The sequence below is a fragment of the Artemia franciscana genome, chromosome 12 (genome assembly GCF_032884065.1).
Source record: "Artemia franciscana chromosome 12, ASM3288406v1, whole genome shotgun sequence".
Lineage (NCBI taxonomy): Eukaryota > Metazoa > Arthropoda > Branchiopoda > Anostraca > Artemiidae > Artemia > Artemia franciscana.
In genome coordinates, this window is record NC_088874.1 from 32,160,610 (window position 1) to 32,182,288 (window position 21,679).

At 36.6% G+C, this 21,679-nt stretch overlaps 1 protein-coding gene and 1 non-coding gene across 2 annotated transcripts in view; one reads left to right on the forward strand and one right to left on the reverse strand.

Moving 5' to 3' along the window:
• LOC136033990 (protein virilizer homolog) overlaps positions 1-21,679 on the forward strand; it is a 116,130-nt gene that overhangs the window by 15,270 nt on the left and 79,181 nt on the right. Inside the window, exons 4-5 of the mRNA XM_065715025.1 lie at positions 15,505-15,820; positions 19,890-20,104. Coding sequence (XP_065571097.1) covers positions 15,505-15,820; positions 19,890-20,104 — 531 coding nt within the window. The remainder of the gene's footprint in view (positions 1-15,504; positions 15,821-19,889; positions 20,105-21,679) is intronic.
• On the reverse strand, positions 5,372-5,443 carry Trnae-uuc (transfer RNA glutamic acid (anticodon UUC)). Its single transcript has one exon. It is a non-coding gene; the product is annotated as a tRNA-Glu (tRNA).

Consider the following 21,679-nt stretch of genomic DNA (forward strand, 5'->3'; position numbering starts at 1 on the left):
GGTCATTAAGCTATAAAATTTGCCCATTCTTTACGCATAATATTTGTTATTGGGACGCTTGCATGCATTTTCGGGTGGGGGGGGCAAATTTTCAGCTGGGGTTTTTTCCATGGGAAGGGAAGTTTCCAAGGAGTGAACTTGTCAGGGAAAATCATACACTGCAGGGATTTGCCAGAATTCTTATACAAAATTCTTTTTAGATGTCTTGATTTCTCTTTTCCGTCTCAATTTTACGCGCGGAGTGGTTCAGAGTAAATTTTCACCAAGATTGGATTATCTAGAGGATATTTCCATGGTGAGGTGGTTTCTCCGTGGAGGTTGGGTCAGATTTCCTGGCATTATTTAAAAAACGATCAGAACTTAAATAAAAAAAAGTTTTTTTCTACTGGAACGGTTTTGCTAGTTTGGTGACTTCCAGGTAAGCTAGGACGATGAAATTTGGCAGGCGTATCAGGGACCAGGCCAAATTAAATTAGAAATAGCTGTTTCCCCGATTTAATTATATGGGGGGAGTGGGGGACGGTTAATTCGGAAGAATTAGAAAAAATGAGGTATTTTTAACTTACGAATGGGCGATCAAATCTTAATGAAATTTGATATTTAGAAGGATATCGTGTCTCAGGGCTCTTATTGTAAATCCCGACCGGATCCGGTTACATTGGGGGGGACGTTGGAGGGGGAAACCTGAAATCTCGGAGAACGCTTGGAATGGAAGGATCGGAATGAAATTTGGTTGGAAAAATAATCACAAGTCCTAGATACGTGACTGACATAACCGGAACGGATCGGCTCTCTTTGGGAGAGTTGGGGGGGGGTCGAAAAAATGAGGTATTTTTAACTTACGAAGGAGAGATTGGATCTTAATGAAATTGGATATTTAAAAGGACCTCGTAACTCAGATCTCTTATTTAAATCCCGACCGGATCCAATGTCATTGGGGGGGGGGGGTTGGGGGGGCCGGAGATCTTGGGAAACGCTTTGAGTGGAGAGATCGGGATGAAACTTGGTGGGAAAAATAATCACAAGTCCTAGATACGTGATTAACATGACCGGAACGGATCTGATTTCTTTGGGGGAGTTGGGAGGGGGGGGTAATACGGAAAAAATAGAAAAAATTAGGTATTTTTAACTTACGAACGAGTGATCAGATTTTAATGAAATTTGATATTTAGAAGCATCTTGTGATTCAAAGCTCTTATTTTAAATCCCAACCAGATTTGGTGACACTGGAGGGAGTTGGAGGGGGATACCGGAAATCTTGGAAAACGTGAAAATTGAGGTATCTTTATCTTACGAATGGGTGATCGGATCATAATAAAACTTGATACATAGAAAGATCTTGTGTCTCAAATGCTCCATTTTCAATTTGAATCGGATCTGAGGACATAGGGGGTTGGAGGGGGAAACAGAAATCTTGGAAAACACTTAGAGTGGAGAGATCGGATGAAACTTGATGGGAAGAATAAGCACAAGTTCTAGATCCGTGATTGACATAACTGGACCGCATCTGCTCTCTTTGGGGGAGTTGCGGGGGGGGAGTTCATGTGCTCTGGTGATTTCGTTGGTTCTGGGCGTGCTAGGACGATGAAAATTGGTAGGTGAGTCAGGGACCTGCAGAAATTGCCTTTATAACAGTCGTTTTCCCGATTTGACCATCTGGGAGGCTTGAGGAAATGAAGTATTTTTAACTTACGAATGGTTGATCGGGTCTTAATGAAATTTGATATTTAGAAGAACCTCGTGTCTCGGAGCTCTTATTTTAAATCAAGACCGTTTCCGTTCATATTGAGGGGGAGTAGGAGGGGGAAACGGGAAACCGTGGTAAACGCTTAGAGTGGAGAGATCGGGATGAAACTTGGTGGAAGAATAAGCACATGCTCTAGATACGTGATTGACATAACCGGACTGAATCTGCTCTCTTTGGGCGAGTTGGGGTGGTGTGTTAATTCGGAAAAATGAGGTTTTTTTAGCTGACGAACGGGTGACCGGATCTTAATTAAATTTAATATTTAGAAGGAACCCACGTCTCAGAGCTCTTATTGTAAGTCCCGACCAGATCTGTTGACATTGGGAGGAGTTGGAGGGGAAAACCGGAAATCTTAGAAAACGCTTAGAGTGGGAAGATCGGGATGAAACTTGGTGGTTATAATAAGCAAATGTCGTAGATACGTGATTGACGTAACCGGACTGAATCCGCTCTTTTTAGGGGAAGCGGCGAAAATGAACAACGCTGCTACCACCAGCTCGATCCCGAAGCAACTACTATCGACAATTAGATTGTTGCTGTCTTTTATTTCAGTGAATTTTTACTGAAGTGCCTGTAGCTTTTTCTTTTTTCGGTTTTCTCTTTATGTTATTTCGTTCTTATCATAAAAATGGAAAATATGGGTTGTAACTCCATTTTGTTCTTCTCTGAGCTTGTTGTCTTTGCAACAACCACTTTTATTGTCAGGTTGTCTTTAAATATATAACTGAAATATGTTTAATTTTTTCAAAAATTTTTCTTTGTTTGAAAACCAGCTGAATTCCAGTGTCTTTTTTTCTTCTTTAGCCTTTAGACGATTGCTTTAGTAATTTTTAGTTTCTAGTTTTCAAAAATGTATTTCGATTCTTTCCTTTAATACTGAATTCCGGAGTTTCTTTTTGGAGGTAGCAACATAGAAATTTATTTCGCAAATGGCCGAGGAGAAGAATAGTGCATTCAATCCAGCTCATATTCATTCCAATTCCATTCATGAAATCAATTCATTCCAAGCATGCACAGCTGTATCTATAAGTTGACAAAGGTCTGTTCTTAAACTACGTTTAGTGTGTGTGGACTCTCAAATGTTGCTGAGAATTTCCAAAAGTCTTGGCCACATAAAATATCTTCTAAGCTTATAAACCTTGCTCAGATCACACTCCAGGTCAGGTCACGATTGCCACATACCTCAATTCACGTTTCTAGAAATTTTGTATTAACTATGAGGATCATCTTCAAGTTGAGAATAAAATAGCAAAAGACATGGATTTGGCCTTGCTGGAACCTGTAGGAAATAAAGGCAAGTGACCGTCACACTCCCTATGGTTCAGCCACTACAGAATCAAGCCAGTTTTCGGGGAACGCATGACGGAGTTTCAGTAGTCAATGCAAAGCAAGCTTTATCAGCAGCTACATCTATCACGGCTCTCCAAGTTTTCAGTTGGGAGTCTTTAGTTTCATGAAAAACTTATCCACTTAAGTCGTGGAAGTTTGTAATATGGGCCTCAGAAACACCTATACGAACTTGTCATAAAATGGTTGTTCATGTTCGGTACCGATGTCCTTTCCGAAAGTGGATTCCTAGCCTGATCAGTTAATCAAATAGTTCGTGGTAACAATCTGTAAGTAAGGAGCAACTCGGCCCAATAACAACCGAAACTCTAAAACACGGAATATGGATAACAGTAGATATATCAAATGAATTGTCTTTTTATGCCAACTCCCTAGAATTCATCAAGTTTCATGTACCCTTCAAAAGCTACGAGCCTCAGACAATTTGTATGGACATTTATATAGAAATTGTTTTTAGACAGAGTGGGAATGCCCCTAAAAGTCAAATCATCTTAATAAAAATTGCGCCTTAATAAAATCTTAATAAAAAAAATTGCATACTATAAGGGTATCTACCTTCCACCTGCAAAAATGTGAAATTTTGTAATTTTTGCCAGAAGAAAGATGACGGATGTGTGTTTATTATATCTGTTTTTTTTTTTTTTTTTTTTTGCCAGGGTGATCGTATCGAGCCAATGGTCATATAAGATCGGAAGAGGGCTTGCTCAAATGGAAATTACAGTTCTAGATTCCCGTTCTGTGACCAAAATGATGGGAGGGCAAATAGATTTCCCCTCTCTGCCACGCTTCTTTTCCCCAAAATCATCCGATCATCATTTTAAGATAGCCATTTTGGTCAACATAGTTGAAAGGTCATTAATCATGTCTCTAGTGATGACATGGCCCTGTTTGGGGGTGGGTGATTTTCTATGGGGGGAATTTTCTGCAGGAGATTTTCTATGGGGAGAATTTTCCATTAAGAGGGAAGTTTCCCGTCCAAGGGAAACTATTCACGGGGGAGTTTACGAGAATTCTTATAAGAAATTCATTTTATTTGACCTACTTTCTCTTTGCAAATTCAATTTTAAATTTATTCCTGGGAAATAGCCCAGGTAAAATTTTCGAAGGAGTTAAAGTTGTCTGGTGGATATTTTCGTGGGGGTGGTAATTTTCTGCAGGAGGAATTATCCATGGGTAATTTTACGCGAGAGAAACCTTCCATTGAAACATTTGGTGTGGAGAATTTCTAGGAAAAATTGTTTACGAGGGATGGTTTCTGGTATAATTTGAAAAACCATTAAAAATCAAAAGAAAAACAAGTCTTTTTTTTCAAACGAAAGTAGGTTAAAAACAATTTTCCTGGCGGAATTGCCGAAAGAAATTTGTTATGGGAATTTTCAGCAGGGATTGAATTACACGGGGGAAGCAGGATCTTACTTGGGAGAAACTTTCTAAGGAAAAATGTCCCTGGGTAGATTTTCCATGGAGAGAAAAGGTGTATTTTCCAGCATTATTTGAAAAACGATATGAAAAAACTGATTTTTTTCAACTAAAAGTAAGGAGAAACATTAAAACGAACAGAAATTACCCCATATACGAGGGTGGGTCTCCCTCTTCAATACTTCGCTCTTTACGCTAATTTTTAACTTTTTGTCCCAACTATTTAAGCACAACTCTTGAAACACAAGAGCCGTTTATTTATAGTCAGGAGATTTTTAAAATACAAAAAGAAACTTTGGCGTGAAGTGAGGTATTGAGTAGGGGTTATCCCCCTTATACACGGGAAAGTTTCTGTTCTTAAGTTTCAATGTTGCTACTTGCTTTCAGTTGAAAAAACACGCTTTTTTATTTTATCACTAAAAGGCATAACCAATTATCAGGGGAAAATATTGACATGTTGCTGATTTGAATAGCCAAAAATAACCTGTAGTTTGTTTTCTTTATCCTGAGCCCGAGTAATTCCAAATCAGGAATGTTGTAATGTTCACTCATGCAGTGAAAGTTTATTTATTTTATCTATATATATAAATAATATACAATTAAAGTTCAAATTAAAATGTGCAAGATACTCTTTATTTGCAAATTTTGTTATTAAATTTTGCCAAACCCAAGTTTAATATGATTAAAAAATTGATCAGAAATATCGAAATCGATATATCGAATATCAAAAGTCATATTGATATATCGTTTAATTAAGACATTCCCCGACACTAGCAATGGGTCTTTCTGGTCTGCTTCTCATCTCATTATAACAAGATTGCTCATGACATTATGTATATTAAAGAAAGCAAAAAAGTTTTCCCATACCGGGAATCGAACCCGGGCCTGCTGGGTGAAAGCCAGCTATCCTAGCCACTAGACCATATGGGATTGAAAGATAATTAGAATTTAATAAGTGATGATCTGTCACGATGCAGAGCTTGGGCATGTTTTAAGAAAATTCAATTAATGGTAAATATGGTCCTAATCAGTGGCGTAATTTTCTAAAAGGCAAGGGCCAATTTGCCTCCTCCCCATCTCCAAATTAACGTCTTCGAAAAATCTTGTCGAAACTGAGATAGCCTACATAATTCAAGCATCTGCAGCAGTGGCGTGATTTAATCCTGGGGGGGGGTCAAAGCTGGAGCCAATTTTCCGAAATCTGGCGGAAACGACAGTGAAAACTGAAAGTGATCCATATAATACTACAGAGGCAAAAATTTACTAAAAAAAACTGACCCGTTTCTGTGGATGCTTGAACTATGGAGGCGTATCTTGGTTTTTAGATGATTTTCAAACAAATTAATTTTCAGCTATGCTGGGGGGGACTGGGGTCTGGAGCTAGCCTCTCTCCTGCCCCATAGCAAATTATGCCTCTGGTCCACAGAAATAGATAAGTTTTCTTAGTACGCGTTTGGCTTTGTGGTATTTTACGGCTAATTTTTCATTTGGTCCTTTTCACTTGACTCGGGAAAATTGGCTAGTATTTCCCTCCCCCTCCCAAAAGAATTGCACAAAATTACGGCCGTGGTCCTAATGACAGGTAAGATGTCTAGTGATTAAATTTGTAAGATAAGGAACTATAAAACCACAAATGAAAAGAGAGCACAATGAGAGAAAGCAAAGGATAAAAAAAGAAATTAATATTTTCTAATCCATTTTTGAAACCAAAATTCAGTCGAGACGTCAGCTTCTAAGCAAGGTGATATAGCGGGGAAGATAAGTAACAATCCAGACTGCGACAAATCAGAATGGATATTTAATTATTTCTTACTAAATTGTATATAATAAAATAAAATTAAATTGTACAATAAGTTTTAATTGTATATAAATTGTATAATAAAATAGTACAAATAAAGTTGTATTAACAATTTTAAATCCTTTCGACTTATTTGGGTCACCTGACTCACTTATAGATCGTCCCCTCTCCTACCTCGTGGACTATTAAGGGATTCGTGGGGGTCATATTCGAGTTAGGGAGCTTTATATATAAACTTAAAAGGTACTAGACGAAAAAATATTCAGAAACCCCGAAATCAATAAGATATACGACATTTTTCACACGATAAATATTTAGTATTTTATGATTTTTTACGATTCAAGTTCGGGTATTCTTTAAGAAAACAATGGATATTAAATAACACGGCTTTAATAATAGGGCCATTGAAGGGTGAAACTAGGCCGTAAGAGAAGGCAAGGAGGATAGTGCCCAGTGAGTCAGCTTTTGCTGACAAAAAGCAGGAGATAGATAGGGAATATTTTCCTCTCCAGCAATCATAATGTTTGGGATGTACGCTATAGCCTATGATTTCTTGAAACTTTTGAGTGCAGGGCACGTAAACATAAATGTATTACTATGAAGTATCTTGGCCCCTATATATGGAATTCACTTTCTGTGAGTGGTAGGGAGGCTGAACACCTTTTAAAAAAAAGATTAAAAGAGTATTTGTTGGGGAATTAGTCCTTTTTTTCTTTTCTTTTTTTTTTGGGGGGGGGTATTGGAGTGGGTTATAGAGCTTGAGGGAGGAGGGGGTTGAAGGGGTTGGGTGGGGGAGAGGAGTTGTATTTGGATAAGGGTTGTTACCCTGGGGGTGTTCGAGAGAAGGTGATTGTCTTTTTTCCTTTCGTTATTATTTTAATTAGTATAGGATGCTTCTTGGAACATTTGTGTAGTTTTTATTATTTTTTATTGAGGATGTCTTTAAGAATGTTTATGTAGTTAATCGCTACGCATTAGCAAAATTTAAATTTTTCCCTAGCGTAGCGATTTATATCTGTAATCTATATATATAAAAATAAGTTGTCTGTGTGTGGGTCTGTCGAGTGACGTCATGTTTGTGTCGACTGACGTCATGTTTTCGACTGACGAAATTACAGACCGGGACACAAATGACGACCGGGACATAGAGAATATAAATGACGATCAGGACACTCAAAGAGAAAGTGACCGGGACACAAGGAATGTTCGATTAGCAATCCCCATCAACAAAGCACCGGGACACAAATGACGACCGGGACACAGGGAGTATAAATGACGACTAGGACATAAGTAAAAAAAAACTAAAAAAAACTAAAAAAAAGGTAAAAAACTACAAAAAATAAAAAGAAAAAAAAAAACTAAAAACTAATAAAAAAGCTAAAAAACTAAAAAAAACTAAAAAAGAAAAAAAAGGAGAAAACCAAAACTAAAAAAATAAAAATAAAAAAAACTAAAAAGGTAAAAACTACAAAAAAAACTAAAAAGAAAAAAGAAAAAAAACTAAAAAAAGTAAAAACCAAAAAAAACTAAAAAGAAAAAAAGGGGGAAAACACAAAAATTTATTTCATCATATACCAATTCAAAAACGAATGTTTATACAGACCGGGACACCGGGATACAAATGACGACCGGGACACAGGGAATATAAATGATGACCGGGACACAGGGACACAACTACAACGGGGACGCCGGGGGGTACGGGGGGATATATAAATGACGACGGGGACACAGGAAATGTTCGATTAGAACTAAAAAAAAGGTAAAAACTAAAAACTAAAAAAAAGACCAATTCAAAAACGAATGTAGACCGGGACACAAATGACGACCGGGACACCGGGACACATGGAATATAAATGACGACCGGGACACTCAAAGAGAAATTACAGACTGGGACAGCGGGACAGAAATGACGACCGGGACACAGGGAATATAAATGACGACCGGGATACAGGGACACAACTACAACGGGAACGCCGGGGGGCACAGGGGGATATATAAATGACGACGGCGACACAGGGAATGGTCGATTAGCAATCACCATCAACAAAGTTTAAGTGCAATCATTAGAATCATGAGGTATAGATCTGAATACGGATTGTTTTCCCATGCACAATTATATGTTGCATGTTCAAGAGTCGGTAAACCTGACAATTTAATTATATGGACAGACAATGGGACAGCAAAGAATGTTGTATATTCGCAAGTATATATATATATATATATATATATATATATATATATATATATATATATATATATATATATATATATATATATATATATATATATATATATATATATATATATATGGCGTGTAACTAATATGGCGCGTAACTACTTACGCGCGCGGGGGGGCTTGGGGGGGGCGCGAACTGCCCCCACCAACTAGGTGTTGGGGTGGCGCGAAGCGCCACCCCAACAGCTAGTAGTTTATATTTTTGTGTATTATGTAAATAAAAGTTAAAAGCTAAGTTATATTTCTACCCCCTTCCCATAGATCTGAAATATTACATTTCTTTGGTATTCTTTTTTACTGAAAAACACAGCTTTTTCGTGTTTTCATTGAAAAAAAAGAAAACTAGCCCCCTAGAGTTTGAAAAATACATTCCACCCCTCATTCCCACATTTTTTAAACTGACGTCACAGACTGAGGACCCGGAATTGGGGGGGGGGACAAAGAGAATTGGCTAAGTTATGTGAAAATTTTGCCTTTCAAGCATCTTAAGAGTGTTCAATGTACGTTTGGATTTTGGGGTGGGTTCCTCCAAACACAAAACACACAGTAATTATCTGATGTTTATTTTACATTATTGGAATTATACTGCGTGTCTTGTTGTAACATTGTCAAGCTCTCTTTTCACAGGGAAGAAAAAATAAAAATAATAAAATGCGAAATAAAACAAACCTTGATCACACCTAAACTGGAAAAAAATCATAAGGTAAATCTAGGCAGTACAAAATTGAAAATTCTACGTTGGGGCCATCTGAGACTTGGGCTCCTGGGACTTCCTCCTACAGCCTGAATTCTGGATCTCGTATTACAAAGCTGAGATCAATCCACTGCAGGACCATTCGTACACATCTTCTTCTTCTTGTTTGGAATAGAGATGCTTTCATCACCGGAATCAATTTCCAGGCCCTGGAATGTGTAGCTGCAGCTGACTTAGAATTCTGGATCCCGTATTGCCAAGCTGAGATCAATCCCACTGCGCCACCACAGGACCATTCTTACACATCTTCTCCTTTTTGTTTGGAATAATATAAAGATGCTTTCGAATAATTTCATCTCCGGGATCAATATCCGGGCCCTGGAATGTGTTGCTGCTGCTGAATTCGAATTCTGGATCTCGTATTACAAAGCTGAGATCAATCCACTGCAGGACCGTTCTTACACATCTTCTTCTTCTTGTTTGGAATAATATAGAGATGCTTTCGCATAATCTCATCACCGGAATCAATTTCCGAGTCCTGGAATGTGTTTCTGCTGCTGACTTTGGATTCTGGATCCCGTATTACCCAGCTGAGATCAAACCCACAGCGCCGCTATCTATCAATTACAATAATCTATAAACAGAGTTCTAATTACTTTCTATTCGATTAAACTTATTACACCGACTTTTAATTCAACTCCCTTCTAGAATGTTGACTAAAATATTAATTATAATCACTACGTGAGAAGCACCGTTTCTCACCAGAGAAGCGGTCGCTTTGCTTGTCACACCTCGGCCCAGCTCCAAAATTTGGACACGTTTCCCAGAAAATTTGGCATCATCATGCATCCTACAATAAGTTATCTTTTCAGCACCAGGGGTCAAGTGGTTGCATTTTGTGTATCGTGAATGCATACCGGCCTCTAATCTCATCTTCTGTCTATGACGTCATTTCACGAAAATGTGTGGTGGCGAAATGTGTTTCTCAAAATCTATGTGGGAAATTTTGTTGCTTCTTTCAATTTTTCCAGTGAAACTCCCGGAGAGAATAAATTTCGGAGCGATAAATCCCTCCCCCCCCCAAACAACTGAAGCTACTGCCTCTGCCTTTGACCCTGCTCTTTGGCTTATGTACATACTTACATTGTACAAAAGGACACTAATTCCCTTCAACCAGAACTTTCTTTATTCATCCTTTATTTATTTTCCAGGGGGGGGGGGTTTGGGCTCGAACTTATCTGATTCCAAAATATTCCCCGACTCATAAATTGGTAGTGAAATGCAATTTGAAAGATTCTGAAACCGCCTACCACCCCCTCCCCCAAACAAAAACTGGTAAACCATCTCCCCTCCCCCAATGAAAAATTAATCTGTTAAATCCCCCTGACATAAATTCTGCATATGTTCCTGTCCATAGGTTCACACAGGGCAGACCCTTGGGGGAAGGGCAATGCGAGGTGGTGGATGACCGAGTGTCCGCTGCACCTAAGCTCAAACGAAGAGTAAGATGTAGCATAAAGGGATTCGGAGTCTAAGGTCATGGTTGCAGCAGTAGCTGCAACCTAGTAAAGAGTGAACCAAGGCCTTCAGTAGAGAAACTTAAAAAAGACATTTTCAACTAAAATATCCAGAGACAAAAAGTTCCCAGTAGACACTAATTTGTAAATAGTAACCTTCATCCAGGTTCAGTTGAACAACAATAATTCCGAATTGCAAAAGCTAATACTTGAGTATTTCGAAAACAAGATCGGTAGGTACTTTCTCTTTTTCGGAAATCGTACTCATAATCCTCAGTAGTTTTTCCCTTACTTCACAACCACGCTTTTTCATTCCCTCCACCCTATTAGCACGCGAAGTCTTCGTGTTTATATCCTTTTATTTCTGTCACAAATTATTCCTCGCAAAATCAATCTTCCTTCACTTCCAAATTGAAGTGAAGGAAAAGGATAAGAACCTTTTCATCCTTTGCTATATCATTTTGTGTAACTTTATCACGCTTTACACATTCTCAAAATGTTCTGTCCATCTCTCTTTAGCATTTTCCTTGCTCCTAATTGAGGCACCGTTACTCCGGTCAAGTTTAACTGGGACAAGTCCAGATTGACTACTCCTTCTCAATTTATTAGCATGCCTGTACAGTATTTTGCTATCATGCCGTCTAACAACATCTTCCAAATTCTTGGCAATTTTATCCATAACTTCCACCTCATTCCTCCTGCTGCATTCTAATACTTTCTCTACTTTCCTCTCATTCCTTTTACTCTCATATCATTAAATTCTTTTCCTTAAATCCCTTTCGTACCAACACCTCCTCTTTTCTACCAATTCTTAAGTGGTTTCACGGTACTTGTATGATACAGTCCCGATCTAATATTCTTCATCTAACCAGAACCTGTTTCTCTGACGTTCAATCCTAATGAAACACACCTAAGTATGATAAAAATATAATGCTATATTTGCAAAGTAGGGGGGATAGAGTGGGGGTAAAGTATAGCGCGTCTGCATGCCTAATGTGTTAGGTACAATTATTCCGCATATTATGAAGTAAGAATTGTTTTCTAACTTTGCAATGTCCAAATATTTGAAAATATATAGCCCAAAGCATTCCCATCTACTCTGTCACTTCTTTGTCTTGTCTCATGCTAAGATGAAAGAATCTAACAAAACAAATGTTCTACAATGCGTCAATGGATGAACAACTTGAGTTGTTGGGGCAATATCATACAAGTTCCGTGTTCACTAATATTCCTAGCTGTGTTTCTAACTTTCCTTCCTAAGACAACATTGAATTCACGAACTATTTTCCTAAAATTATTCCATCAATATTCTACATTGCTAAATCTTAGATCTTCCAGTTGTTCCTCGAAAGTTTCCCTCAAATTTTCATCATGGCTACCAATATCAAACTTTTTGGAATGTAGTTACCTTTCCTAAATTTCAGATTTAGATTAACTCTTAGACACTAATGGATGGTGACCTTTAATTTTAACATAAATAACAGCACTCTGATATGCTCAAGTTTCTTGTTTTGGTCCTGCCAGTCTTTGATTCACAATAGCATAATCAATAAGGTTGGCCGTCTTATCATCATGTGGGTATCATGTTAACTTATGGGCGGATAAGGATCCTCTTGAGCCATAGGGCGTCGAGTCGACATTTCTGTTGCTGAGTGTTTTTTACATGGACAAATAGCAAGCTTGTCGTCCAACCTTGCTGCAGCGGGGATCGAACCCAGGTGCTCTGTATTGCCAAACAGAGCATCAATCCACTGTGCTACAACATGTTTTTTTATCCTATTCATTTTATGACCAAATACTTTATTGGTTATTTTTTATATGTTTTTATATGTTTATATTTATTGGTTTATTGTTATACCTACAAATTGCAGCAGTCTAGCCATCACTATTTTCTTTCCTACTCATGTTACTGAGTAGGAAAAGAGGTATTAAATACCTCTTAGAAAAGAGGTACTTAATATTGGTACTTTTCGTCCGCTGACCTGTCTACTTAGCGCCTTCGAGAGTAGAAACGACTGCTGGTGCTGAACAGAAAAATCAGCGTCATCTACCGTTCTAGTTATAGAAACACTAGATGGCGTACCTGGCGTGACTTTTCCATCTTTAGCTTCGCTCTTATTAAACAAAAAACTTTTGTGAGCATTATAGATATAATCAATAAAGTATTTGGTCATAAAATGCCCCAGAAGTGAACATGGTACTTAGATGATGGTAAGACGGACACCCTTATACCAAACTGCTGCATGCTTCTCTTTTAGGCCTAACATGCGAGAGTGGGCGAAGAAAGCAGAATTTTGTCCCCAGTAGACCTACCAGCTTAAAGTTTACTAGCCTGTCTAACCTTCCAAGGTTTTCTTAAGATAAGTCTGGCCTAAAAAACTATACAGTCAAAATTGAGATCAAAACTACTGATAAAATTCGCCAGCACTTTAATTAAACCTCCTGACTGTGTATATAATGAGATATGTGTATGTATACTTGCCTAGCTGTAGGTACTGCTTTATTAATTCAGAGTGATTCTCAGAAGTGAAAAACATTTATTGGCTGAGAATAATTGACATGAAGCAATTATATACGTAGATTTGTCTTTATAGAAATTTTGGTGAAAATCAAAGAGGATAGGAAAATTATGAGAGTGGAAATTGCCCTAATATCAAAAAGAAAAACCACCATCACCATCTGGTGTTTGGCGACTTTTTTTTCACAAACCTAATCAATTTTAGGCACTTCAAAATTCAGGGATAAGAAAGCATAGAAGAAAGCAGAGAAAGCATAATTTTGCTCCCAGTAGGCCTACCAGCGTAAAGTCATTTAGCCTATTTAACCTAACAAGATTTCCTCAAGCTAAGTTAGACCTGCTTTATACGGGCAATCCAGAAAAGATGCCTAAGAATTATATTCAGTGAGAGTAAAGTCCCTTATGTCTCCCTTTTTTGGAGAGCGAACCTGGTCACCCTCAAGGAAAGGAGAATAAAAATTTCCTTGTGTTTCGACGACAATTCCCTCCATAACCCATGTACAAAGTCTCTTTTCCCATGTCAGTCTCTCCCCTTCCGAACTAACCTCCCTCGTTCTACTGCAACAAAAATCTCCCTTCTTGCGACTAAAAACCTTTCTCCTGAAAAATATAGAAGAATTTTGCCCCGTATGGAGATGGTATGTTAAATAAGTGACCTTCACTCACTCTCATTTCATCTTCCAGTTGTTTCGTGTTTGTTTTTTTTTTCATGAATTTTATGCTTTCTTTTTATAGTCTCTCTCTTTCTCTTTTTTTTTCTAAATTGTGTTTTGTACATTGGAGTAACGAGACTTAATTTTACACTTGTGTTTTTATTTGGTTTATCCTCTTTTAATCCTGCGAGTTTTAATTGTTTTTGATAAATGTATTAAAACAGTTTTCTGACTTTTTTGACATTTTGAAAATTTCTTTTTTTTTTACTGACTAACCTTATTATATTGACCTTTTGTGTGTGTGTATTTATCGACCCGAAAATGCGATCTGGGTTTCTGATAGAAAAGTCAAAAATAAATCTTGCATTGTATGGGCTGGATTTTTGACTTGAAATAACTCTTGAAAGTAAAAAATTCTGCCTGGCAATCCCTTAAAGAGAAATTTCTGTGGTAATTGTTTAATATTCAGAACACACCCAAGAAGTAAAGTTAGGTTAATCCTAATGAAATATATCAAAATGTGATGAAAATATAATGTTTTATTAACAAAATTATGGGAACGACGGCAGAAAACTATGGAAAGCAGGCCGCCCAGAACGCATTATATTAAACATCCAACCCCTAATCACCTCTATTTATTATATATTTAACTAAAATATACCTACATCGTAGTTTTTCACTAAAAGTAAGCAAACTATTACCAATTGCAGAGAGGAAAACCAGTTTTGGTCAGGTCTTACCGAGCAAAATTCTTGAGTCTGTCCTGAATAATTAACAAGCACCGTTTCGGCTTTAAATTTGATGTATTGGAGATAAATCCTGCCAAATAACCGATATTCATTTTTCTTTTTTTTTTACTTTTTCAGTGAAGCCACCAGATATATTGTAAGTGGCGATAGTAGTTTTCTACCCTTATCTTCTATTTCTGTTATTCTACCTTCTTCTATCTTATTCCGTATCTTTACATCGGAGGTATGAATCTCCGAAGATCCAACTTTCGAAAGTTCCCGGTCTCTTTGGCTTTTTAGCTAGTATTGTATTGAAATAATTTCTGAGACCACACTGGCTAATCATGAAAAAAAAACCAAATCGTGAAGAAAAGTAGAACGAGGACAATAAACAGCCAGTAAAAAAATTGAAAATTGCAAATAGTTCAGTCAAGATCTCCGCTTGACCGTCCTCAGTGCAGAATGAACTTATAAAACCATTAAAAAAAAACCTTAAAACAAACCTTAGTTTTGTGTTTTGTTTTACGGTTTGGCTTTTTTAATAATTTTATCAGTTTACTTTGCACTGAGGACGGTCAAGTGGATGTCTTGTCCGAAATATTTGCATAATTTTCAATTTTTTTCACTGGCTGTTTATTGTCCTCATTCTTTTTTTCTTCACGAATTTGTGTTTTGTTAGTATTGTATTTGCCTTTCTTTTTTCATTTTTCATCTTTGTACTCCTCTTTTAATATGTCCCCAGCAAGTAAGAAAATGATTTGCTATGATTTTTTATTGTTCTTTCTGTTTTTCTCCTGATTTAGTAAAAAAAAAAATGTCTAGTCTTGACAATTAATTTTTATTCTAGAACTTTGTTGATGGATTAGTCATAAGTGGCAAATACTCTATTGTAACGCTTGCCGTGTATGGAAAAGAAGTCCCTACCTATGCGGAGTCAGAGCCACCTGTCGTAAGTTCCACAACTCAAATGGTTGAATCTGAACAGGAACAAGTAATGGTAGCAACTGTTGAACAACTACCAGCAGAAGAAGTAGCGGAAACGGAGGCTTCCGTGGATTTGGTTGAAAAAGCCCATGAGAGAAACTATAGAAAGCATGCTATGGAAAGTGAGGAGGAAGAAAATCGAAATATTCAAACAGATGTGTCTGTCAGGCTTCCCACAGGTAAAGCGGGGTACCTAATTGCATCTCGGATAATACTTCCCTTAATATTTTATCTGTTAAACATGTCTTCATATTTTTATCTGTCAAATTTTTTTTTTTAAACCTGTTTAAATGGTCAAGAAACAGATTTAGGGACTCAAATCCATAATCCCAAAAGTGTAAAATGTTGTCCATAAACCTACCCCAGAAACAAGGAACCAGACAAAAACACTAAATAGTGGCCATTTCGATAGAATCCAAGAAGATGTTAGCAAGAATAGGACTTAGAGATCCATGGGTAAACCGGGGATCTGTTGATAAAATTCTCCTCTAGAACCGAACTAAAAAGAGTACTTGTTGGCTCGTCTATTTTTCTCTTCTTTTCCTTCCCACTACTCATAAATTTGGGTGTCGTTTCTAGATTTTGTTTTATCATGGCTGGTCAGTTTGGCTTTAGAACTTTTAGTTTATCAAAATCGCAAGCCAAAGAATAAGAATGAAGAAAAGAATTCTTCAGTACCACTGACTCTAACATCCACTAAAATCACAAGATTTATATCTCTTAAAGTCAAAAAGAAATAAATCCCTGTTTGTTTTAATAACACTTGACAATTAATTTAGAGTCGTCTTTGGACTAAATTGCTGTAAATCTTACCATTCTCCGAGACGTGGTTAGGTCATTCTTGCCGATGTTGTGGTAAAACTAACTTTTGCCACGGTCTAAAGCTAAGTTCGGACAGATCGTGACAAAGAACTTGCTTGTGAAAAATTAGTCCGCCGGGACGAAACGAAAATCGCTTGGCAATTGCATTGAAGGCAATTTTTTTTCAGCTTTGGTTGAAGGATCTGTATTATATTATTAATATTCTATGGGCCAGACGTAACCTTACAATATATACTAACGTAAACGGAGGGAATAGGGGATTTTCAGCAAATAGCTCGTGATATTTTTTTCCTTTTATTTATTAAGATCTAGTGTACTCATTTCAAAGATTGAACAAACACCAAACACATTTTAACCGATTCATCAAGTATTTTTTGCCACCTCCTTCCGTGCATTTTCTTTTATTCCCATGCCCTTGTATCCTTTGCAGCGTATACCATGCAATACAGGACATGATCCAATGCTTGTTGACAATTTTTCAACATCTGTTCTCTATTTTTCTCAAAAATGTTGCCACACTACACGATTTTTTTCAACTTCAAGTTGAAGCCTGACGGAGCGATTTTTTTCCGCTTTGGAAGGACTTTTTGTGGCTCGACACTGCAATCGTCGGTCGGCGAAGCAATATTCGTGCTCTGTCAGAACTAAGCTAAAAGTGGTTACATGCGTGTCCAGAATTCAATTTTGTTTTGGATGTCGTTATTTGCCCTAGAGCCCAGCCCCTCCCTTCCCTTTCTAAATTCTATAGTTTACTCATTTACATCTTTATATCCCACAGCCCCTCTATCTTTCTAAATCTTAATTCTATATTTTACTCATATACATTTTATATCCCATAGCCCCTCCTTCTTTCCCATTCTAAATTCTATATTTTACTTATGTATTTTTTTTATATCCCACAGCCCCTCTATCTTTCCCTTTCTATATTCTATATTTTACTCATTTGTATTTTTATATCCCACATCCTCTTCTTCTTTTCCATTCTAAATTTTATATTTTACATTTTATATCCCACAGCCCCTCCTTCTTTCCCATTCTAAATTTTATATTTTACTCATTTACATTTTTATATCCCACAGCCCCTCCTTCTTTCCCATTCTAAATTCTATATTTTTCATTAAAATTTTTATATCCCACAGTCCCACCTTCTTTCCCATTCTAAATTCTATATTGTGCTTATTTACATTTTTATATCCCACAGCCCCTCCATCTTTCCAACTGTAAATTCTACATTTTACTCATTAGTATTTTTATATCCCACTAGTTATACAAATAACAAAACGTAAAACGACGAGATTATTTTTAAGACAGTGAAACAAAATTCTTAATGAATGTTTCGGCTCTATATCTACGAGCCGTCATCAACAAATCATATGTGAATATAAGCAAATCAGTAACATGTTTTATATTAATGAATTGCCTTATTTAGAGTTTTTTTTTCAGTCTTGGCTGAACTTCTTTTAAGTAATGATGCTAGGGCTGTTTTTATTTGTTTTACTTTTAATAACCCTGTATTGTATTGTAAGTTTTGATATTTTGTATTAATACTTACAGGTCTTGGGGATCATAGGGGGCAACAGATGCCAGAGAATACAGGCCCAGGCCCCTGAAATGAGTTTATAAACTTTATTCACAAAGAGAAAGAGATACCATTTTCCAAGGAGAAACAATTGGTATTATACTTATTGTTATTTCCTTATTAGTATTATAGTAAAAATGTTATTATTCTATATGAAATAATATTAGTATTAATATAATTTTAAGTAATATTATTATATGAATAGCATTCTTTTTTTATAGACTTTATCTTATCTTTGCTTAACCGATACTGAACTAGAACCAAACTGCAAATATTTATTCTTTATTGGTCAATCTATGCAACCATGTGTTCACATAACTGCATTGTTCTTATAACGGAATCATCTTACGCACGGATTAGCGCGTAACGGATTATCGGTTCACTAAACCGATACTGAGCTAGAATCAAAGTGCAAATATTTATTCTTTATTGATCAATCTATGCAACCATGTGTTCACATAACTGCATTGTTCTTATAACGGAACCATCTTATGCACGGATTAGCGCGTAACGGATTATCGGTTCACTAAACCGATACTGAGCTAGAATCAAAGTGCAAATATTTATTCTTTATTGATAAATCTATGCAACCATGTGTTCACATAACTGCATTGTTCTTATAACGGAACCATCTTATGCACGGATTAGCGCGTAACGGATTATCGGTTCACTAAACCGATACTCAACTAGAACCAAACTGCAAATATTTATTCTTTATTGATCAATCTATGCAACCATGTGTTCACATAACTGCATTATTCTTATAACGGAATCATCTTACGCACGGATTAGCGCGTAACGGATTATCGGTTCACTAAACCGATACTGAGCTAGAATCAAAGTGCAAATATTTATTCTTTATTGATCAATCTATGCAACCATGTGCTCACATAACTGCATTGTTCTTATAACGGAATCATCTTACGCACGGATTAGCGCGTAACGGATTATCGGTTTACTAAACCGATACTGAACTAGAATCAAAGTGCAAATATTTATTCTTTATTGGTCAATCTATGCAACCATGTGCTCACACAACTGCATTGTTCTTATAACGGAATCATCTTACGCACGGATTAGCGCGTAACGGATTATCGGTTTACTAAACCGATACTGAGCTAGAATCAAAGTGCAAATATTTATTCTTTATTGATCAATCTATGCAACCATGTGCTCACATAACTGCATTGTTCTTATAACGGAATCATCTTACGCACGGATTAGCGCGTAAAGGATTATCGGTTTACTAAACCGATACTGAGCTAGAATCAAAGTGAAAATATTTATTCTTTATTGATAAATCTATGCAACCATGTGTACACATAACTGCTTTGTTCTTATAACGGAACCATCTTATGCACGGATTAGCATCTCGACTAGCAAATGATGAAAACTTGAACAGGATAATATAAGATCAGAGATATAAAACCTTAGTAGCAAAAAACAGGCTACTCTTAAAGCTATTAACTTCTTTCTTCCTTCGAGAATATTTGTTGACCTAAGGAGAATGTAAGAAAAGGTTTAAATTAATTAAGTTATCAAATTAGTTGTTTTAATTATATTAGAATTTGTTTAGTTGATAAATTTATTTTATAAAATTTTAACAAAAAATATAAATGTTTAACATATAATTTGAAAATATAAATTATAATTCAATTTAATTTCATTAAAAAATAAATTGTAACTAAATTAAAAAATATAATTAATAGTTTAAAAATATAAATAATAAAAAATATAAGTTAAAAAAAAAATTAATAACAGAGAAAACTCGCCTATAAAATTAGTTTTTTTAATTACAAAATTTAAAACTAATTAAATTAGTTTGAACTAAATGTATTCTTTTTCAGCTACCTTGCCACTGTCAAGCGCTGACTTTCAATCAAAATCATTTGAAGGTGTATTAACCTCCGAGATATCAAAAGAAGTTGTTCAGAACGTTCGAGATGAAGAAATTACCCAAGAACCCATTCAGCGGCTACAAGATACTCCCGAGGTTGAAGACATTGAGCAGGAAGATTTAGAAGAAATTTTAAGCGATGAAGATGTAATGGATGATTTTGATGTAGGTTTATGCCGTTTTTACTATTACTGTTTATAATACTAATAATAATGCTAATTAATACCTATATTAATTGATATTTAATTATTGTAATACTAGCTGTTGGGGTGGCGCTTCGCGCCACCCCAACACCTAGTTGTTGGGGGCGCTTCCCCCCCCCAAGCCCCCCCGCGCGCGTAAGTCGTTACGCGCCATATTAGTTACGCGCCATTGTAGTTGTGTCCCTATGTCCCACCTGTGAATATATATATGTATATATATATATATATATATATATACTAGCTGTTGGGGTGGCGCTTCGCGCCACCCCAACACCTAGTTGGTGGGGCGCTTCGCGCCCCCCCAAGCCCCCCCGCGCGCGTAAGTCGTTACGCGCCATATTAGTTACGCGCCATTGTAGTTGTGTCCCTGTGTCCCACCTGTGAATATAGATAGATTTATATATGTGTTTCAAACTACGTAAAAATTGCGAATATACAACATTTTTGGCTTTCCCACTACTGGAAGCTTTCCGTTTCCAATTGCCAGCAATTGATCTGAAAATGTTTGACCAGAATCATCGTTTTGCAATCGGACACGCATATTTGTAGTTAATTTTAATATTTTTACGTGTGCCCATAAATTAGAATTTTTCAGGCAAGCATTCATTTCGTCTGCAGGAGTTAAACTACGTAAAAATTGCGAATATACAACATTCTTGGCTTTCCCATTGTCTGTGCATATACAAAGCCGTATGCACTAATAATGACGTCATATGCAAACGCTCTTTTTACAAACAAACAAACATGCATACACACAACTCGTTTTTATATAGATAGATAGATAGATGGATACAATACAAATTAACTGCGTAAAACTTGCGAATATACAACATTCTTCGCTGTCCAATTGTCGCTGCATATAAATAGATTGTCAGGTTTACCGACCCTCGAACATGCAACGTACAATTGTCCATGGGAAAAACAATCAGTATTAAGATCTATACCACATTTTTCTAATGATTGACCTTGAGCTTTGTTAATGGTGATTGCAAATGCTAATCGAATTGGGAATTGCAATCTTTTAAATTGAAAAGGCAGATCCGTTGGAATCATGGGAATGCGAGGAATAAGAACAGCCTTACCCTCAAAATGCCCTGTCAAGATTGTCGCCTTTATTAGGCTTTCCATTGTTTTTTTTACGGCAAGTCGCGTGCCATTGCAAAGCTTTGGTGGGTCGCCTATTTTTAGTTGTAGCACGTGTGGTGGAAACCCTGAAAGATATATGGAATTCAAAAATTCAGATGGATAATTAACCGCTTCATTTGGTTCCAAAACTGTGTCGACTGACTTGCAAAGGACTGCCTGGTCTCGAATCTTGGTCAAAACAATATTGTTGATTTCGTGGACGTCTATATTTTTGGGTGCGAGAATCGCTCTTTCACTTAGCCATTTATTATTTTTATAATTTTTTAGAATATTCGGAAATACTTTTTCAATCAATTCATTTTTGGACGTCACTAAACTACAGAAATCAGCAGGTAGTTGTATACGTCCTGAAATTGAGTCTATCGTATCATAAATGTCTTTTTGTTCCGAC